Raw genomic sequence first — 22457 nt, 5'->3', positions numbered from 1 at the left:
CCACTCCTCTTTGCAGATCCTCTCCAAGTCATTAAGGTTTCGAGGCTGACGTTTGGCAACTCGAACCTTCAGCTCCCTCCACAGATTTTCTATGGGATTAAGGTCTGGAGATTGGCTAGGCCACTCCAGGACCTTAATGTGCTTCTTCTTGAGCCACTCCTTTGTTGCCTTGGCTGTGTGTTTTGGGTCATTGTCATGCTGGAATACCCATCCACGACCCATTTTCAATGCCCTGGCTGAGGGAAGGAGGTTCTCACCCAAGATTTGACGGTACATGGCCCTGTCCATCGTCCCTTTGATGCGGTGCAGTTGTCCTGTCCCCTTAGCAGAAACCCCCCCCCAAAGCATAATGTTTCCACCTCCATGTTTGATGGTGGGGATGGTGTTCTTGGGGTTATTCCTCCTCCTCCAAACACGGTGAGTTGAGTTGATGCCAAAGAGCTCCATTTTGTTCTCATCTGACCACAACACTTTCACCCAGTTCTCCTCTGAATCATTCAGATGTTCATTGGCAAACTTCAGACGGGCCTGTACATGTGCTTTCTTGAGCAGGGGGACCTTGCTGCAGGATTTCAGTCCTTCACAGTATAGTGTTACCAATTGTTTTCTTGGTGACTATGGTCCCAGCTGCCTTGAGATCATTAACAAGATCCTCAATCCTCAGGATCAAATACGTATTTCACTCATTAACATGCAAATCAATTTATAACTTTTTTGAAATGCGTTTTTCTGGATTTTTTTGTTGTTATTCTGTCTCTCACTGTTAAAATACACCTACCATTAAAATTATAGACTGATCATTTCTTTGTCAGTGGGCAAATGTACAAAATCAGCAGGGGATCAAATACTTTTTTCCCTCACTGTATAAGGACTATTTATTTTTGTATTGTCCAAATATAGACAGATTTATCACTACATAACTAATCAGGGAACCTCTTTTCAGTAGCTATCTGTTTTGCACATTTAACATTACTAAAATACAAACATTTTTGATTGTTTAATTTTCCTCAAGGTGTGTATTAAACAGAGAAATTGATAATGATTTCCTTTTATGGATATAGTTCCAAAACTGCTGGGAAACTAGTACATCAAATCTCCAAACTACCTGTAATAATGTCATTCCTGATTGCTCATACCCTTGTATTGCTGTTATTCACTGTCAAAAACAATTTGGCATTACATTTCCAGTTTCAAGGCAATATACACTCACCTAAAGGATTATTAGGAACACCATACTAATACTATGTTTGACCCCCTTTCGCCTTCAGAACTGCCTTAATTCTACGTGGCATTGATTCAACAAGGTGCTTGAAAGCATTCTTTAGAAATGTTGGCCCATATTGATAGGATAGCATCTTGCAGTTGATGGAGATTTGTGGGATGCACATCCAGGGCACGAAGCTCCCGTTCCACCACATCCCAAAGATGCTCTATTGGGTTGAGATCTGGTGACTGTGGGGGCCAGTTTAGTACAGTGAACTCATTGTCATGTTCAAGAAACCAATTTGAAATGATTCGACCTTTGTGACATGGTGCATTATCCTGCTGGAAGTAGCCATCAGAGGATGGGTACATTGTGGTCATAAAGGGATGGACATGGTCAGAAACAATGCTCAGGTAGGCCGTGGCATTTAAACGATGCCCAATTGGCACTAAGGGGCCTAAAGTGTGCCAAGAAAACATCCCCCACACCATTACACCACCACCACCAGCCTGCACAGTGGTAACAAGGCATGATGGATCCATGTTCTCATTCTGTTTACGCCAAATTCTGACTCTACCATCTGAATGTCTCAACAGAAATCGAGACTCATCAGACCAGGCAACATTTTTCCAGTCTTCAACTGTCCAATTTTGGTGAGCTTGTGCAAATTGTAGCCTCTTTTTCCTATTTGTAGTGGAGATGAGTGGTACCCGGTGGGGTCTTCTGCTGTTGTAGCCCATCTGCCTCAAGGTTGTACGTGTTGTGGCTTCACAGATGCTTTGCTGCATACCTCGGTTGTAACGAGTGGTTATTTCAGTCAAAGTTGCTCTTCTATCAGCTTGAATCAGTCGGCCCATTCTCCTCTGACCTCTAGCATCAACAAGGCATTTTCGCCCACAGGACTGCCGCATACTGGATGTTTTTCCCTTTTCACACCATTCTTTGTAAACTCTAGAAATGGTTGTGCGTGAAAATCCCAGTAACTGAGCAGATTGTGAAATACTCAGACCGGCCCGTCTGGCACCAACAACCATGCCACGCTCAAAATTGCTTAAATCACCTTTCTTTCCCATTCAGACATTCAGTTTGGAGTTCAGGAGATTGTCTTGACCAGGACCACACCCCTAAATGCATTGAAGCAACTGCCATGTGATTGGTTGATTAGAAAATTGCATTAATGAGAAATTGAACAGGTGTTCCTAATAATCCTTTAGGTGAGTGTATATACACTCTAATTGAATTGACATCCCTCCTTCTATACCTTAATCAATATATTTTTAATGACCATACATAGACTGATACAGCAGGTACAGTCTGTTTTAAATGCTTGAATATGAAACTGGACAAAAAATGTTGGTGACACATATTATTGTAATTTAACATGCATACATATTATGACCATTTTAATTTAACTTGATTTCGATGGCACTCAAATTAAGCACTACCTCGCAAAGGGTGTTTGTGCAGCATTGCAGAAGAGAGCACATGAAACATTGAAATGCATTGTTGATTTTTGTTGTCAAGTAGTTGTTTTTTCTAAGCTTATTAATAAACCCCTATTTCCATAAACCAGAACAAAGTGACATTAATAATAATAACAATTTGTTGTAAATGTCTGGCATTGAAACTCCCACACATATATTTATATATTTTTTTCACCTCAGCTAAACAATAAAGCTATTAATCATCAACACGACCACAAAAATAGATCTAATATTCTGTAGCTGGCACTGAGTACAGTACTTACTTTCATTATAAAAATGGTCATACTTGATTTATTTCACGGTCTTTTCCCTCGGGTCGCTTAATTTATTACATTTTCACAGAGAAGCCAGGAGTTTCCCCATAGCCATTTAGTCTTACTCAGTTTCAAAGCCACCAAACCATTGTTCTCACTGCGGTTGTAAAATCAACCAAATAACCAACAAACATTTCAGTTCGTTGAATCAGTTTAAACCTTTCCTCCAGTTTGAAGCTGGTGGTGTTTTAAAGACACCTATACAATCAGCTACCCCTGAGGGTAACAGTTGAAGAATCCATGCTTTATGTTTCAGTTCCTTTGGCAGATATCCTCACAGATGCTGGCTTTTAATCATAGAAGACATTTAGCTAATCTTCCCTAGGCAAATCACAACTATTTCATATTGTAAGAACCCGAAGAGTCCATTCTTAAAGTGAATTATTTTTCTGTTAGTAGCCAAGACATGTTTATCCTAACAGTCATGAAAAGTTTGTGAGACTCAAACTTTCACAAAAAACTAACAAAAAAGGAAACAATAATAATTAGTGGCCTTTTTCGGACACCTAGTGCCAATCTAACACCCGCAAATATTAAATAGGCAATTAAATGGACCCAGTCCAGTCCAATTCTCATTGATAATGTCCATGATCAATTAAGGTCTCAATTAAAGAGAGGCAGATGCCGAGAAGCACTTGACCAGAGGGCTCAACAGACAATTGAATTTAGTCAACAAACCAAATTCAATTAGGGACAGAACAGGGAACCAGCTGCATCATCACAGAGTGTTTAAATGACCAAGAGAGTGTGGACACCAATAACCAGACAGATCGAGAAAGCCTACGAAACAAACAAACCAAAACTCTTTCGCTTACAGAGGCTGGGAGAAAATGAGAAACTGGCAGTCGACCTTCAGCCTGCGTGAAGTGACGGTTATGTACTTCACCATGTTGGCAACACTGGTGGTGATCCTTGTGGCCTCCTACCAGGCAGCCAGCAATCTCGAGGACCCTTTCCCCTACCAGATGCCCCTGGACCCCCGTGGAAACCTGCAGCTCTCGTGGAACATCAGCTACCCTCTGCAGAATCTCTACTTCCGGCTGCTGGTGAAGGATCTTCGCTATGGTATCATGTTCGGAATGTCAGACCGTGGAGAATTCCAGAATGCTGACTTGGCTATTCTATGGAGTGATGGGTACAAGTCCTACTTTGGGGTACAGTTTAAGTTATTTTTATTTTATTTTTTTACTGTAATAAGTACTAATTTTAATAATTCAAATAATAATAAGTATTCAAAACTACTCAGATTTAGCCTCATAACACACATATAAAGGAAATATGTGTAAATAATGTTTTTTCTAAATTCACATCTATCAGTTACATTTCAACAGAATTGTACAATGTGTGACAGGTACTGGTGCCCTTTTACAGACAGCACAGATCATGTTGTAAAATGTCAAGCACCACTTTTGAGCTGATTGACACAGCAAACTTTAAAGTCGGTTTCAAACTGTCAAACATTACATTGAATGGCATGAAACAAGTTCAAAATCCATTAATTTTGTTTTTTTATTTAAAGCTTTCTTCTGAGCCTTGTAAGGATTACTAATTACAATTATTAAATGAGAATTTTAATGCACACATGCATTTTCAGTCTCACTTTGTCTCGCTCTGCAACAGACAGAATCTTCCCTGAGGCTAAAATACATCATTCTTTACCTAGCTGGATTTAGAAACATACTCTGGTCGGCAAATTTCTGTTTTGACAACAGATGTGTGCTTGGTGACTGGTTGGACAGTATTCTATGTAAAATGGTCTTCCAAAAAAGTAATTCTGTGCTTAATGATCTAGGTTATTCTAGACTGTGAACATAGTAACATACCTGGGATTTCTTTGGAAAATTAGAAAGCTGATGTACATGTATAGCAGATAATGAATTTGCTCCAATTCAAATAGAACCATTTCTTGGCATAAGCGACATAAGCAGCAGCTTAGGGCCCCCCAGCAAAATAAATGAATAAATAAATGGAATACATTTTCAATGATTTTCTATAATCGATTTTCATAAATGATCACAATGATCAGTTTTCAAACAATTTACAGATTCTATTGAGTGAGTCATGCCCATCCTAATTTATGTGCTAGAAACCTGCCATCGATCTGCTGCTCCATAGCAAATGCGTTCTAAAGGTTTGGGTGTGGCAGAGGAAAAAAACAAAAATTATGATTGTGACACGACCAAATTATAATGTTGGAAAAAAGAACAAGAACATACCAATCCGGCGCAAAAAAGGGTAAAACGAAAAACTGAAAAGAAAAAGAAGCATAAGAGAAAGGTATGGTAATATTATTTGGTTATGCTTAGTTTTTATTGCTGTACAGTAGCTTGCTTGCACACTAACTAAACCAGATAGCTGCCTGGCTGTATGGGTTTCTTCTCGTTACTTCAAGTTCACCATTCCTGCCACCAAATAGCATTTTATTATAACATGGTGGCTGTGTATTTGCATCTAAAGCAATTTTAACCTTGAATAGAATCTGCAAGAGGTTTGTTCAACTTTTTTTGCCTCCGTAAAAATCCATGCTTTAACACTGCTATCTGGCTCTGGAGCATCAGTGAACACATTAGCCAATTATCTATCAAGTTAAAATCAGCAAATGGGATTTGTCAGCTTGGTCAAGAGTCTTATTTAAATCTGCAAAGTGTGTGATAAATATCAGTCAGGACCTTCCTTGACTGACAGATTTTAGACTACACATGAAAGGGTTGCTGCTAACTATGACTAAACCTGGTGCCACTAATCCTATGTCATTTTAAAAAATGAGATTTTTTCACAAAACAATTAATTTAGGCTAACGAACAAGTAGATTACTACTATAATGTGAGAAATACAGATAGACTTAGTATGCAAGGAATTGTGTATAATACATCATAGGTGAAAAACATGTCTAATTCATAACATGCGGTGTCCATAAAGTTCTAATGCATGTATAACCTCCTCAGGAGCACTATTGAAGTATTTTGGTGGAGCATCCTCAGCTCAACCAAGACTACCTACCTCTTATGGTTCTAAGTGATGTTGTCCATTTAGCTAACAGGTCCCACTTTAGTCTTTACATGTAGATTTGTACATTGTATGTTTGTTTTCGTACATTTGTGTGCTTATACAAACGTTTTCAAGACAGTAAGCTTAAGCCTATGTTAGTTTGATGTTGTGCCAAGTGGGCTACAATGAGGGGGAGCCACCAAATCAAATCCTGCTTAGGGCCCCCAAAAGGCCAGAAACGGCCCTGAATTCAAACACTGTACAGTGAAAGGCGAAGTTAGCTAATTTGTGTTAGATATTCCTCTAATAATTCCAAAAAAGTGTCTTCCTATTTTCTCTCTTCTGAACAGCGAGTGAAATCACCACATGAAGGCACAAACAAAATACTCCAATGTCACTTTGAAAGCTGACCCCCCATTATCTTATTTGACAGTCAGAATCAATGGATTAGGACAGGTTTCAACATACCCATTATGTTCCTCACTAGCTCGTAGCCCTTCATTGAGTTAACTGTGGTATTTGCAAGAAAGTCTGGGTGGGTAACAGTGATTTGAAGAACAACCTCCAAGGAATCCAGAATGAGGAAAATTAGTTTAGTTTTATTAAACATTAGCTGGGCTAAATATGTTTTCTTTTATATAGCACATGGCTGAAGGGCAGTTTGTACTGCATACTTTATGTGGAGACACTGTGAATTTGCTTTACTTCAATCCATGCATTGATAAAGCATATCCTGGCACTAAAGGAATATTATTTTTCTCCTACAAAAACTACAGAGGCATCCTTCAGTCATTATTCTATAAGAGAATACCCTCCAAATGTGAAATTGTTCCAGATTATGACAGTGGCTTCTGCCTGTGAGTAATCTTCTCAAACCTTGGTGAAGGTTGAGAAAGGTCAAGACCAAAAATAAAAGGCATGGCGTGCTAAGCCTCCACTTTATATTTCTGCATTTTTAAAAATGTGCTCCAGGGTGTTAAGAATTCATAAGACTTTATCTTTGTTTGTGGACTTTGTTTTTGAAGTTTTTTAAAATTTAAACACTTTTTAAAATATATAACACAGATTACATACATACTTACACACACACACTTAAGTCACACTCAAATACCAGCAAAAAGCAAGTGTTTACTGGGCTATTGAATCTAAACAGGGCACTGATTTGGTTCATACTCAGAACCAAGGATCATGAAAACAACAAACAGTCAGGAGGGAAAAGCAAACAATACATCAATTTAAGGTGCATTTGTATGCTATAACCAGTTCATCAGGACATATGATTGTGTGTTTTTGTGGTGTGGTTACTGGACCCAGCAGTCACCGAGTATGAGGCTCGGTTCTCGGTTCATGGTCACGTAATCAGAGGCATTACGGGATAGAGTGGGGTTTTGACATATACTGCAGCAAAGTTAAATAAAATAAAATAAATGAGAAAAAGAGCATGACATTACATTATGTGCATATCTATATCTATACCAAAAGTCTGGCTGTGCAGATCTGCAATTGATTGAATACTCAAAACTTATGTTAAGTTTTACATTACTGCCTTAAAATAAAATTACACTAATACATGTACACTGTAATGCAGTCCAAGACTGTCTATGTATGCAGAAATATTTTTCAAACATTTTTTTGTAGGCTATATAACTTCTGACATGTTTGACAAAAGTTAGCATTATATACATCACCAACCTGTTGTTTCATCAATAACACTCCATTCACATAGACCCATTGCAGCACATTTGGTAGCATCTTAACTAGATCGCAAAGTGGAAACTTCTTGGTGTTGATATCACACAGATAATTGACACAAAAAAGGCTGCAAGTTTCTGTGTAAATGGGGCTATAGAGAGTGTATTTATGATAACGAAATTGGGATGCTGTTTATTTAGATAGCGGTACATCTTGAAATATTGTAATAGAAAAAACTAAACTGTAAAAATAAATATGCTTTTATATTAGATTCAGACAGAGGGAAAAAAATCAATACAATACAATACAATTTAGTCCATTTTAATGTTTCTGTAAAGTGTATCCCTGCTCTACTTTACAATCAAAACACAGCAATCCTCTTGTGTCTGCCAGTATAACCTACTCAAAGTGAGTTGATTCAAAGCAATTATTTTTGAAATGCCTCACTGTGCTTCTGTTAGTCAGAAATAAGAAAAAAGAATAACAAGCACAAACAGAATTCCTTGCCAAGTGTATGTCTTTGTCTTTTTACTGTTAATGGTGTAAATAGAAATTAAAAGGAGCTACTAAGCAGATTTTAATTGTGCTTGTGTTTATAACAAACTAATTTTCTTGGTTTTAGAACAGAAAAAAGAAGTTCCACTTTTCCACTCCTTTAAACACAATCTTTGATAGATATAGGCCCCTCACAGACCAGGAGCACCAAATAACCAATATAATGAGGTGTAGCTTTTCTGGCAACCTGTGGGTGCTCTACATTTACTGAAAATGTACAGAAATGAAACAAAGGTTTCCAATTCTACCTTCCAAACTTTTGAAAGTCATTATTTTTTCTAATTTTCTACACATTGCACAGTCGAGAAACGTCTGCTTCATTCTGAAAGAAAAAGACAGCCCGAGAAAATTCCATGATGCAGTCTTAGAAAATTGCCCAGCTGGGGCATGAATTCTTGGAAAAAGCTGAAAGTGGGTCCAGAAGTCCTTAGGGCGACAATTTGCCAACTCATTCTCACTGCTACCTTCTACCATAAACAGATGATAATTGGTTTCAAAGATGGTAGGAGCTCATGTCAAGTCTGTGTCTCTGCAGGACGCCTGGAGTGATGCTCATGGCCACGTCAGATTGGATAGCCAACAGGACTACCAACTGGTAGAAACACACAGGGCTCCAGAGGGATTTTACATTCTCTTCAAGAGGCCTTTCAGCACCTGTGACTCCAAAGACTATGTCATTGAGGTACTATCTTAACTGGAAGGAGGAAAAAGAAATGTCTCTCTGCTGGCATCTCACTCACTCAGCCTCTTACACATACATTTTTTTTCACAATCTGTACTTAATTTTCTAAGGATGATCCTGCACAATAAAGTGTTTAATCAATAGTATATAAGAATTGTTTTACTGATCTTTGCCATCTTTTGCATTGTTGTAGGAGGGCACGGTTCACCTCCTCTATGGTACCCTGGACAGACCAGTCACCTCGCTCCAGATGCTCAACCTTTCCCTGACCAACACTGGAGTCCAGCGAGTGCAACTGCTGCGGCCTAATATCCCTGCCCCCTCACTGCCTCCTGATGTCAAGACCCTGGAGGTCCTGTCTCCCAGTGTGACCATTCCAGGCCAAGAGACCACTTACTGGTGCCACATTGTTGAACTGCCAAAGAATATGCCAAAGAACCACATCATTATGGTAACTCAACTGTTTATTCAATAAATAGTAGGTATACAAATACGCTATAGTCCAGAGATCACCAATTCAAATCTGGATTAATTCAATAGTCAACTGTGATTGGGATTTGCATTTGTACAACTGGACAAATACTGCTGGAGTTGGGTGGGGTCAAGGATAAGCAAGATTTTCCTCAGTCACCTGTGAAGCCATAGTGTTTGACAGTGAAAGCTGCATTATTACTTTATCTGATACATATTGGGGGATTATAAACAACATAATTACTGATGTCCTCAATCAACAGATTTATCAATCAACAGATAAATACATAATAGATGGGCTGGTGATGTTAAGGTAGTAATATTTTTCTGATCCAAAGATCTTATCCATATACTTATTTAATACCATTTGTTTATCCTCAGTATGAATCTGTGATCACCCCTGGGAACGAAGCCATTGTCCATCACATCGAGGTGTTCGAGTGCGCCCCACAGTTCAACTCCATCCCCGAGTACAGCGGCTCCTGTGACTCCAAGATGAAGCCTAAGACCATCAATTACTGTCGCCACGTGCTGGCTGCTTGGGCAATGGGTGCCAAGGTAAAAATCCTTGTCTGGGCAGAGATACCAGACTGAACAAGCCTAATGCAATCACTCACCTACTTTAGATAAGAGAACACAAGAACATCACAGGCTCAAGATACTGTGGTGCTCAGGATAGCCAATTTAATTTATACGGTCACAGTTTGACATTGTAATTACATTTTTTTATATATATGTCAGTTCCCAACTGTATCAGTACTAATTTTAAACTTCAGTGACATTCCTTAAATTGAAATTTATATATACCAAACCAGTCAACCTTAATTAATTGAAGGTGAATATACAAGCTGCTGGTATTTCAGTACAGCATTAAACTGATTGGTACCATAATTACAAAGTATATTATAAAGGTTCGCCCCACACGTCCACTATGCCTTTCTCAGTGTGATTACACATGAAAGCCTTAAATTAGGATTACTGCATCTATGAGTATTTCAGCATAAATTACCTTGACAAAGACTGCAAGTGTTTCGGTTTCAAATTAAATAAAACAAATTCCATGTTTTTGGTAAGTCACCTGGAACTTCTGGTGACTGTCCACGAAGAACTGGGCAAGAAGCTACATCACAAACGGCTGAAGGCTCAATAGTTATGACAATGCTTGATAAAATAAATCTATTTCAATAACTGAAGAGGTTGCCCTGTAAGAGACATTTGTTTGGTTGGTAATTTGAAGACAAGCTGCTAGTCAGGCACACTGGATTGAACGGTGTTGACGTTGCACCGCATTTTAGGATAGTTCACATTGAGAGAAGTGTCAGGGTGTTACTTTGTTGCCTTTTGGCACCAAATATGAAGAGTTATCAAAGCATTTTTCTCATCTTTTGGAAAGCAACAATGGCAGAAAATATTTCATAATGACTCAATGTCTTTGGGGTGGGGGGGCAGGGTGTGAATGTACAGATGCATAAAGTACAAAGTCAGAAACTGCTGGAGATTCTGGGTCCAATTTAATTATATATACAGTTTAAGAGATTTCTCGAACAGCCATTCTTCTGGTTACATTATCTGTCAAGAGAAGGTTATCTAGAAAAGGACTGAATCTTGGATATTTCAAAATAACTACGACCTGAATTTAAAAATGTACAGTTATTTAAATGGTTAAATTAAGCTCTGCCAGCTTTAGCAGTAAACATATAAGATACATTGTTTCAATGGTTAAGGATCATAGCCAAGGCAGATTTGGAAAATGGTATTTATTCTAAATAGAAGCACACAGATGGGATTATCAAGAAGCAGTGAAATAAATGCAAATCATGTTTTCTGATGGTTGATAATCCAGAGCTGAAACGATGAGATTAAGGTTTAAATTAGTTGGGGATTTTTGAATGTTGTTGTTGTTTTAAATATATGTTCAATGCAATCTTACAAAACAACTGCATGTGAAAAAACAGTACAAGAACTGATATAAATAATCCTTATTGAACTGGTAGATTTTAAAACCTCATTGTTCAGATAAAATAAAGCATATGAAGATAATAGTGCCTGATAAGATAATAATCAAGATGCCCCCCACCCCCTTCTTCCTGTTATTGTATTATAAGCTTATTTTATTTTATTTTTAAGAAAAATGGCTTAGGAAATTGAAAATTGAGTAGGAGGATGAAACAAAATATCAGTTAAGCTCTTGGCTGTACTTTGCTTTGCTGTAAATGCCAAGGATTTTATCCAAACAAACTGAAGTATGGAGTATTTCGATTCTATATAAATTCCCAAGTGAGTGATACAGCTGTTTCAACAATTCTTCACATGACCGTAGAAGACCTAAACAACCTTGTTGACTTTAAAAGCCTGTACAATTGTATTAGACAAAGTGCATTTACTTCAGCATAAGTGTGCATACAAAAAGTGTTTTGTAGACATGTATAATGGAAGAGCAAAATATTACACTTACTGAGCACTTTTATTACAATTACACACTGGATGGTGACTGCCACACTGTGATGTTGCTGCCGCAGTTAGAAGCTGCATCACATATCTTGCCTTTGAGCTGCTTTCGATATGTAATGATGTATTGGCTAAAAAGTAAATCAAGGAAGGTCAGGTAAGTTTTGTTTTAGGATTAAAGCAGTACAGTGTTTGTATAATGTTATGTTACAGAACAGGAATTTATATATATATATATGAAATGAACTGAACCAAAACCATTTTATACAATCGTGTTTCACTAATAAGATAATTCCTGACAGTTTCCTTTAAATTGGAATTCAAATTTCAGACACATAAAATGTATGCTATTCCCTGGGGGGGGGGGGGGGGGATCATTTTGCAGTGCATATCATGTGCTTGTGTTCAGTTTGATCACACAGGACTGGCTATGTTTCTCCTTTTCACATACTTTAAGGACAAAACAGTTGTAAGACAGCATACATATAGTGACTTTAATTGCGAGTGACTGTCCTATTAGTTTGACAGTCACTCTCATCTAATCTGGGATTCCAGTCTGAAGAGCAAACAAAGCTGTCAGTTTGGCAACTTTCAGGCATGCTTTTTTTTATATATCGAGTCCTTCTATTCCCCATAGCCCAGTGTTTGCCAACAACACAAATCGGTAAACTAAACCAGCTAGATGAAGAGTCCTGGGGGTCAGTGTTTTAAATCAGGTTCATCTTATAAATGAAAGGAATGGAAGCGAACTGCTCCTTTAAAAATTAAGAAGCCAACGCACACTCTTTGTGTGGGGGAATGAAGAACATGCTTTTATATAATCGGCTGTGCTGTGCAGGCCGATCTTGAATTCCTTAAGACATCGGCTACATTTGAGTGAACAGCCTGGGGCAATGAATGCAAGGCAGCCTTACATATAAATCTAAATCTAAGTATGTAAATATTTACGTTGCATTCCTTATACAGGAGGCTTAATAACATCTCATTACGACCGCCATGTACATGGCGAACTCCTTCACTGCAGATAGGATGACTAACTTGCTTAAGATGACACACTCTTGTTATCAGTCAGTCTCACTTGGCCAAGCATTGTTTACTGCACATAACAGTTAAAAATATAAAAATGTCTGTCCTTTCAGGCTTTTTATTATCCTGATGAGGCTGGTCTCTCGTTGGGGGGACCGGGGTCTTCCAGGTTTCTCCGTTTGGAGGTCCACTACCACAACCCCCTGAAGATCAGAGGTACCATTTACATTTACATTACTGCTGAGTGAAAGACCAAATGCAGATCAGGAGATACTGACCGCAGTTGGCAGAGGTCTTTCTCTTTTTAAACTCCTTTTACAGACCCCTGATATGAAGCCCGTGGGCCACTAACAATATGGAGTGGAACAGATATGTTTCAAAGCAACACACACACACTGTACAGTTTAGACAGTTGTTTGTTGTGGAATGTAATTTTTCTTGTTATGCTCATCTGCCTCATTGAGTGTTTTTAAATCCCCTCTTAAATCCAAAAACTTACTCTTTTAAACTGGCTTAGTTTGAATCACTTATGTGGTTATATTTTGTTTGTGTGTGTGTGTGTGTGTGTGTGTGTGTGTGTGTGTGTGTGTGTGTGTGTTTTTATTATATCCTGTGTCAGGCTGTATAGTATTCTGTTCTTGTGTCCTTCCCTGTATACCTGTGAAACTTGTACAACACATTAAGATATTGTTTTAAATGCAGTTAATAAAACAAAGTTATTATTATAATTGTTAAACTTATCATTGTTATTACTTACTTGTAGGCCTACTGGACTCATCTGGAATACGGCTGTATTACACTCCCACACTGAGGAAATACGACGCTGGAATAATGGAGCTGGGCCTCGTTTACACCCCAGTGATGGCGATCCCACCCCACGAGGAGCACTTTGAACTGACTGGGTATTGCACTGCCAAATGTACACGGACTGTAAGTAGTGGCTGGTAGCCAGAGAAATAATTAAGCCAACAAGACGTGGGGAGGGGACATTGCCATCGATGTTGCTACCACATTGTGAGCTACTAACATGCCAATTTCTCAATACTGCAGAGATGGTAAGCACACAAACAGATGGGGTTTGGGTTCCTTTCGGTGAATACATTTTGGAAGTGACCCTAGAAATGATCTCAACTTGTACAACTGTGTATACTATGAAACTACAGCCATATGTTTACAAAGTAAAAGCTAGGTGATTTCAAAGATCCTAACTCTGACATCCCAATGCCACCCTGGCTGGGATGTTCGCAGGTCACTGGTTTCTTTTCCTCCCCCATGGCAGGCCCTACCATGGGGAGGGATCAACATTTTCGCCTCCCAGCTGCACACACACCTGACAGGCCGCAGTGTGCAGACAGTACTGGTCAGGGAGGGCAAGGAGGTGGTGATAGTCCAGGAGGACAGCCATTTCAGCACCCACTACCAGGTAGGTGAAGCCAGCATACCGATGAACCAGTGGGTATGCTGTAAGGGTCGGCAGGGTTGACTTGAGCTTCTCATCACTTAATCAGAGCTGCTACACAGAACAAATTAAGCATGGATGCCAGGATGCATCTGATAAGGGATGTGGGGGAAGGGGTCACATGATAGCCACGATAACTTGACCCCAATGCTGGTACCTTTGAGGTAAGAAGACCACTGCTGGACTGTAACATATACATAGTATTCATAGTGGTGTTAAACATGAAGGAAAAGAGGGTTACTGACTAAAATAAATACTGATTTATAAAATGTATGTTAAATTGTGCACCTACATGCATAGTGCTGCAGAACATGTGTTTCAGAAATGCATCTTCTTAGAAAAACCAAAGAGTTGGATGATTTAATTTAAGTCACCCTTTTAAGCCCACTGACTGTCTATATCAGCAGTGTGACCACAGGGTTTTTTGCACGTTGATATTATGTTGTATCTTGTAATCACCAAAAAAAGAACAAACAAAAAAGAAAAAACCCTTGAATTGAACCTCCAGGATTTCCATTTCCTTCATCTGAATGAAATGCAGAACATGCTAATAAATGCTTGCCAAGGCATAACAATATCAAATACAAAACTAAGACCCTTAAATTAAATCTTAAAATATACACATTTTGGTCTAATTTTGTCTTTAATTAAATGAAAAGGGTAGAGTTAGGTTATTAAACTAAACAGTGAACAGGCATTTCATTGTATTTAATCTGTCAATATTCATTGAATGAGTCAAGGGTATTATGATATTATGATATATCATGTTACAGAATAGATCTGTCTATATATATATTTTTTTTTCAGATTATCCGGATGCTAAAAAAGATGGTGAATGTGTTACCTGTAAGTAGTAAGTAGAGGATCTAAGGTCTTTAGCAAAAATTTTGGATATTTAAATGTCAGTAGCCTTGCCCTTTCGAGACCTTTTATATGTTATGCTAGTAAATATACAAAAAAACCTGTCAGAAAGCATTTTTTTCAAATAAAAATATAATAATATATCAGAATTTAATGCTAAAATGAATGTACATTATCGGCTGAGTTGATGGTATACCAGCCACTGTTAGCCGGAAAACATTGATGAGATTTTACCTTTGTATTTACTCACCTTCAGTGAAGACCCTTTATATTTCCCAGGGTGATGTCCTTCTGACCAGATGTATTTACAACACTGAAGATAGAGACAAGGCTACGGTGGTAAGCTCAGAAAAACACGTGTCTATTCTGCGTATCGCACCGCATCTTTATGATAATGAATATCCGCAATGAGATATAAAGTAAGCTACCCAGCTGTGTAAGACTGAACAATTTCTGCCTTTTAGTCTTGTGTGTGTGCTTAGAAGGCCCTTTAATTTTCTACATTATGAACCATGATGAGCAAGTCCAACCTCATTTAGTCAGAGCTCTTGCCTGAAAATCTATTTCTTGACCCATTCATGATGACTTGAGTCCCAGTGGCTGGAATCAGCAATACCAGGAACATTACCATAAACTATTTGCATTGCAAATGATTAATTAAAGTGCTGCACATCGCCTTAGCCACTGTTGCATGGTCCAGTGCAGCTCAGACTGTTTTGCATACTGTATAATTACTTCTGGGTCATGTAACAGGTATATGGAGAAAGTTGGCTCTCTTCTAAACTGTTTGTAAGATTATGTATATCAAGTTTAAGTATTTGTGTGGGTTTAAAAGCCCTCAGGGCTCAATTTTGTAGAGATTTAGATATATTTTAAGGATTTGCCATGTTAAAAAGCAAGAAATATCAAGCTGACATTTTCATTTCTTACAAAAGAAAAAGCATTGTACTAATTCTCTAAAAGGCTAATTTCATAGGCTGTGATTAGTTTTAATTTTTTTTCTGACTAATTTCATTTTAGGTCAGATAGTTCTGGCATTGAATAAATTGGAGGGACTGGAAACGAATGTGAAAATGTACGCCAGCATGTTGTTAAAATGATATGTTGTCTGAAAAGCAACCCAAGTGACTAATTAAATAAAAATAAAACTAACTCATAACATCCTTTTCAACTATGTCAGACAGATACTAACATAGTGTCCCTCATGAAAGACAAATAATTATATTCATTCTGAGAAGAGAGATTGTTAAATGGAAGCATTTATCAAGGGAACTGGACCAATAACTCCTATACACTCTCCTTATATGCAATAATAAAAATCTTCATACAGAGATTCTTAGTGTAATTGTCTTCTTGTTCATTTTAAAGAATAATTGATCAATTTATTTTATCAGTTTCTGTTGGAGATCTATATAACTATACAGTGAGGGAAAAAAGTATTTGATCCCCTGCTGATTTTGTATGTTTGCCCACTGACAAATAAATGATCAGTCTAAAATTTTAATGGTAGGTGTATTTTAACAGTGAGAGACAGAATAACAACAAAATAATCCAGAAAAACGCATTTCAAAAAAGTTATAAATTGATTTGCATGTTAATGAGGGAAATAAGTATTTGATCCCCTATCAATCAGCAAGATTTCTGGCTCCCAGGTGTCTTTTATACAGGTAACGAGCTGAGATTAGGAGCACTCTCTTAAAGGGAGTGCTCTAATCTCAGCTCGTTACCTGTATAAAAGACACCTGTCCACAGAAGCAATCAATCAATCAGATTCCAAACTCTCCACCATGGCCAAGACCAAAGAGCTGTCCAAGGATGTCAGGGACAAGATTGTAGACCTACACAAGGCTGGAATGGGCTACAAGACCATCGCCAAGCAGCTTGGTGAGAAGGTGACAACAGTTGGTGCGATTATTCACAAATGAAAGAAACACAAAATAACTGTCAGTCTCCCTCGGTCTGGGGCTCCATGCAAGATCTCACCTCGTGGAGTTTCAATGATCATGAGAACAGTGAGGAATCAGCCCAGAACTACACGGGAGGATCTTGTTAATGATCTCAAGGCAGCTGGGACCATAGTCACCAAGAAAACAATTGGTAACACACTACGCTGTGAAGAACTGAAATCCTGCAGCGCCCGCAAGGTCCCCCTGCTCAAGAAAGCACATGTACAGGCCCGTCTGAAGTTTGCCAATGAACATCTGAATGATTCAGAGGAGAACTGGGTGAAAGTGTTGTGGTCAGATGAGACCAAAATCAAGCTCTTTGGCATCATCTCAACTTGCTGTGTTTGGAGGAGGAGGAATGACCCCAAGAACACCATCCCCACCGTCAAACATGGAGGTGGAAACATTATGCTTTGGGGGTGTTTTTCTGCTAAGGGGACAGGACAACTGCACCGCATCAAAGGGACGATGGACGGGGCCATGTACAGTCAAATCTTGGGTGAGAACCTCCTTCCCTCAGCCAGGGCATTGAAAATGGGTCGTGGATGGGTATTCCAGCATGACAATGACCCAAAACACACAGCCAAGGCAACAAAGGAGTGGCTCAAGAAGAAGCACAATAAAGGTCCTGGAGTGGCCTAGCCAGTCTCCAGACCTTAATCCCATAGAAAATCTGTGGAGGGGGCTGAAGGTTCGAGTTGCCAAACATCAGCCTCGAAACCTGAATGACTTGGAGAGGATCTGCAAAGAGGAGTGGGACAAAATCCCTCCTGAGATGTGTGCAAACCTGGTGGCCAACTACAAGAAACATCTGACGTCTGTGATTGCCAACAAGGGTTTTGCCACCAAGTACTAAGTCAAAGGGGTCAAATACTTATTTCCCTCATTAACATGCAAATCAATTTATAACTTTTTTGAAATGCATTTTTCTGGATTTTTTTGTCGTTATTCTGTCTCTCACTGTTAAAATACACCTACCATTAAAATTATAGACTGATCATTTCTTTGTCAGTGGGCAAACGTACAAAATCAAATACTTTTTTCCCCCACTGTATATGATAGTACTGGATTACTTACAAATTCATACAATAGTGAGGATTTATGAGATACATAACCAGCTGTCTAACATCAAAACCAATCTGGTAACACTTTTCAAACTCCCTAAGAAGCAACTTTCTGATAAAACAAAAAAATCGTCCTCTCTTTAATAATCAACAAATGACAAGCTGAAAATAATCACATGGGGGGAGAAAGAGGAGCAGGTGTCTGATCAATTATTCAAAAGGGGGAATTATCGTAATATTTCATGTTACCATTCAGCTTAATTGTCATAAAGTAAGAGACAATTGCATACAAGATAATTTATAGGCATTAAGTGGGGTAGAGCTAACAAGACAACAAACAGGACACTGCCATCAAGGGAATTTAGGAAATTAATGGGATTCTCTAAGTAGCCCTTGCTTGATCTCCTACCTCATCAGCTGTTGACCTAGGTGAGCTTAGTCAGGTGAGGTGCTGACTACATAAAATTCTCCATTGTACTGTACCTGAAATTCAATCTCTGTGTCAGCAGGAAAGCACCCTAAGTGCTGAGGTGTCATGTTTTTGCCCTGCCTGGCAAGCCAGTTTCCATTTCCAAATGTATTCAGCCGGGCCAGAAGAGATGCTGACCTAGAGGGGGCACAGATCGACAGGAAGGACTTTTCTGAACAAAATACAGTCAAGAGCAGTAAATGTAACAAAAGCTCATGAAAGTGAATGAACTACACCATTTCTAACCACCCAGACATCTAGATTTGTCGAAGTCGAAGAAACTGTATATTATAAGCTGAAGTAACTGGTCAAGTCTTTGCTTCAAACACATGGTTTAATCACAGCTGACAAGTTGACAGTCTCCCTCCACCGCATCGAGTCTTTGGCACTGGATACCTTAATACTGCTAAGAAAACCCACTATTCTACCCTAAATACATACATGTGTATGTTAATGTTATAAAAGTTTACCTTTGACCATTCTTTTCTACAGTGTACAGGTTAAACATCAAGGGAATATCTTGTCCTCACATTACATTTATTTCAAACTTGGTAATTTTATCTAACTTTACATTTGCATTGACATTACAGCTATACCTCATTGAATTAGAGCGGACTTGACGTTTAGCTAACATTTTCCTTGCTTTATTCGACCATCCTTCCATATGCTTTATAAAAGGTTGACCACTCAGTGGCCGTTCAGTTTTATTAAAGCAACACAATGCCACTTCTGTCTCCGTCACACCAGGGTGGCTTCAGCATTGAAGATGAGATGTGTGTGAATTATGTCCACTATTTCCCTCGCACTCAGCTGGAGTTGTGTAAGAGTCATGTGGATGAAGATTACCTACAGAAGTACTTTGCCTTCATTAACAGGTACGTTGCAGCCAAATGATAATACCCAGCAGACCAAACAGTCGTCTGTGCTGAAGCCATTTCAGATCAACATCACACTGGTTAAACACAGCTAGGTACATAAAAGTCTCACCTCACTTAGAAAGAAGGTCTTCTTTCTCTGTCTCTCTCTCCTTCCCTCTGTTTGCTGGGGCAGGTTTCAAAATAAGGAGGCTTGCAACTGCAACCAGGCCACAGTAACGGAGCAATTTGCGAACATCCACTGGGACACCTTCAGCAAAGAGGTCCTGAGGTCACTGTACAGCACGGCACCCATCTCGATGCATTGCAACCAGTCTTCTGCTATAATGTTCCCGGTGAGTATGCTCACAGAGAGCATGGAGGACACAGCATGTGCGTTTGTACCTGTGCTGAACCATATTCATATACGTACTTGTGAAGACTGCAAGGGGTTTCTCCTTTGTGTGGAAAATGTTGCATCTATGTGTGAGGGACAGGGGAATGACCTGGCTACTGAGTCTTTTTATATTTATTATTTTATCAGTGACAAGGGGGCAATAAAGCCTATTTTTAAAAAATCATATAATCTTGATTATGCATTAAAAAACTCATCCAAAGACTCATCCAAAACTTCAACATGCCTCAGTGCTGCCCTTTTGAATCCCCATTCGTTTCTGACTGCTCACTTTCTGGAAATCTAATTTGAGGCGCTCTCTGTGAAACCTGCCGGACTTTTTAAATAGATTTTTTGATCCTTCTGGGTTTGATCCAGTTCATAACTCTAAATGATTTGGCTCTCAGACACAAAAAATTAAAAAAAAAATAATAATAAATTATTTAATATGATAATATTTTACCTGCATCTTTCATCCCTGTCCTATAAGTTACCCTGTGGGTTACAACATCCTTGTATAGGCTTGTATTCTGATATATTGCACAGTTGTACACTATTATACAACAGACCTGTTAGGCAATGCTAATTAAATACTAGTCCATGCTGGCCTCCTCCTGTCAGCAATGCACAATGTGCAACATTAGAATTCAAAAGTTAGGATCCTGGTTGCCTGTAATTCTTCAGGTGTATCCCAATCTCATCCATCCATGAGTGTCTGTCCAGAGTGCAATCAAACAGCTTTGTTACTCATTGTTACATGTGCAACATACATGTATTTCTCATCTCCTTGCTATGCCTGTCTGCTGATTTGTGTGTGTGCATTTGTATTACAGGGGGAGTGGGAGAGACAAGCCATACCCAGGGTCACAGCCACTCTCCCCAAACCTCACTACCTCTGTGAGACAGGGAGCCAGAGCCCAGAGCAGCTCAGTACAGCCATTGAGGTTCAGACCTGAGAGCAACCTTGACTCCTAAACAGACTTGGGGCCAATGAAGACTAACCAAACCAATATCAAATTAAAAAGGCATAACAGGGTTGAGCACCGTTAGTGCTAGAGGCACTGTTGACATCTGCATTTCATTCCAAACCACCTGAGAATTACATAATCGGTCTAATTATTTATTGTGGTCAGGTTTAAATGGTAGCTTATTCAAAAAAAAAAAAAAAAAAAAAACATTAAACATTGCTTTAAAACCGAATGGTACAACAAGTGCATATAACATTTAATAGCACTTGGTTGTATAGAGTTATGTCCATACACTGTGGTATGGACACATGAATCAGAAGAAAAAAGACTAATATATTCTTGGAATTGATAATTAGATGTTCTCTTTACCAAGGAGACATCCAGCAGTTAAAATTATTTAGAGTAAATAAGCAAGAATGTTTTTTTAGGTAGTAAATCTGCATATTCTGTCACTCTGGCCTACTGTATTCCCTTGCACAGTTTTTAAGCATTTTGCTCCACCACATAAGTGCTGCACTCTTTTAAATGCCAATAAACATTTGAAAATGTAAGTGGATGAATGTTCAGTTTTGCACACCTGCACTGTTTCTTTCTAGATCTGCACAATTACCAAGGTAACACTTGTGTTCACACATTCATAAATTGAATATTCACCACCACTTTAAATGATCATTAAAACCCAGGTGAGAAAAGTTGAACTCGACTACATGTAATAGTTTTGGCTAATATTATAATTATGAAAAAGCAACATCTTTGCATGTTAAAAGGTAGATCAATAAGACAAAAAGTATAAAAAATGTAAACAACAGTTAGATCAGGTGTCAGTACACACAAGGAACAGCTGCAGCATTCCACTGCTGAGACGGAAAAATAAATGTAATTCTTTAAATACAGAGAAGTCAGCAGCTCAGATGATACATATGTTACCAGTGTTCTTTGGCTAGAACTTAAAGGGCGCAAATTCTACTCTGGGAGGAATGGAGTTTATCCATATGGAGTTAACAAATCGTTGCATCTTGAATGAAGATTTAGTCAAACAAAGCACACGTTCCAGGTATGAAAGCCTGCCAAGATAAATGTTTCACATCTTTAATGCATGCATTTACCCAGTATATTATTTGCCACAAATATTAAATTTTCTCATTGTTTGCAGAGAGCTTTGTTCGTGACTGTCTGCACAGCTCAGCCAGAAGTTTATGATGTCTGTAAAACCCTTGGCTTCTCCCGTTTTATAAATCAAATCCAACAGACTTCAAGCTGTCGATTACCTTGTAAATTATCAACCATAAAGGTTTCCTTTCCTGTTGCTTCCACAGGGTTGGCACATTGTACTGGGGAAGGAAAAGAGACTGAATCTCCACACTGTGGTGATATGGGATTGAGAGAGGGAGGTCATGGGTTTGTGTCTAGGCTAAGCTTTATGATGTTGGCAAGACAGCCACAGGAACGACTATAGGCAAAGTGGATAGGAGGGAAGAAAGAAAAAAGCTGGGGTTAGATCACTTCACCTCAATAGGGGCCCAACTTAATAGATACCAGGCAGTATCTTTGCTTTGTTCCTGGATTCTCAAGGTTGTC

At 38.7% G+C, this 22457-nt stretch overlaps 1 protein-coding gene across 1 annotated transcript; it reads left to right on the top strand.

Moving 5' to 3' along the window:
* The first annotated feature begins 3798 nt into the window (after positions 1-3798).
* dbh (dopamine beta-hydroxylase (dopamine beta-monooxygenase)) lies at positions 3799-21410 on the top strand. The gene is made up of 12 exons (XM_066713126.1): positions 3799-4156; positions 8773-8919; positions 9113-9370; positions 9772-9948; positions 12978-13080; positions 13628-13794; positions 14144-14287; positions 15131-15169; positions 15464-15523; positions 19411-19538; positions 19714-19873; positions 20745-21410. The coding sequence occupies exons 1-12, from the start codon at positions 3833-3835 to the stop codon at positions 20865-20867; spliced, it is 1830 nt and encodes a 609-aa protein (XP_066569223.1). The 5' UTR covers positions 3799-3832; the 3' UTR covers positions 20868-21410.
* Positions 21411-22457: the final 1047 nt, after the last annotated feature.

The sequence above is a fragment of the Amia ocellicauda genome, chromosome 9, assembly GCF_036373705.1.
Source record: "Amia ocellicauda isolate fAmiCal2 chromosome 9, fAmiCal2.hap1, whole genome shotgun sequence".
Classification (NCBI taxonomy): Eukaryota; Metazoa; Chordata; class Actinopteri; order Amiiformes; family Amiidae; genus Amia; species Amia ocellicauda.
The sequence above is the reverse complement of the archived record's forward strand: the minus strand, read 5'-3'. Positions and strand labels throughout refer to the sequence as shown.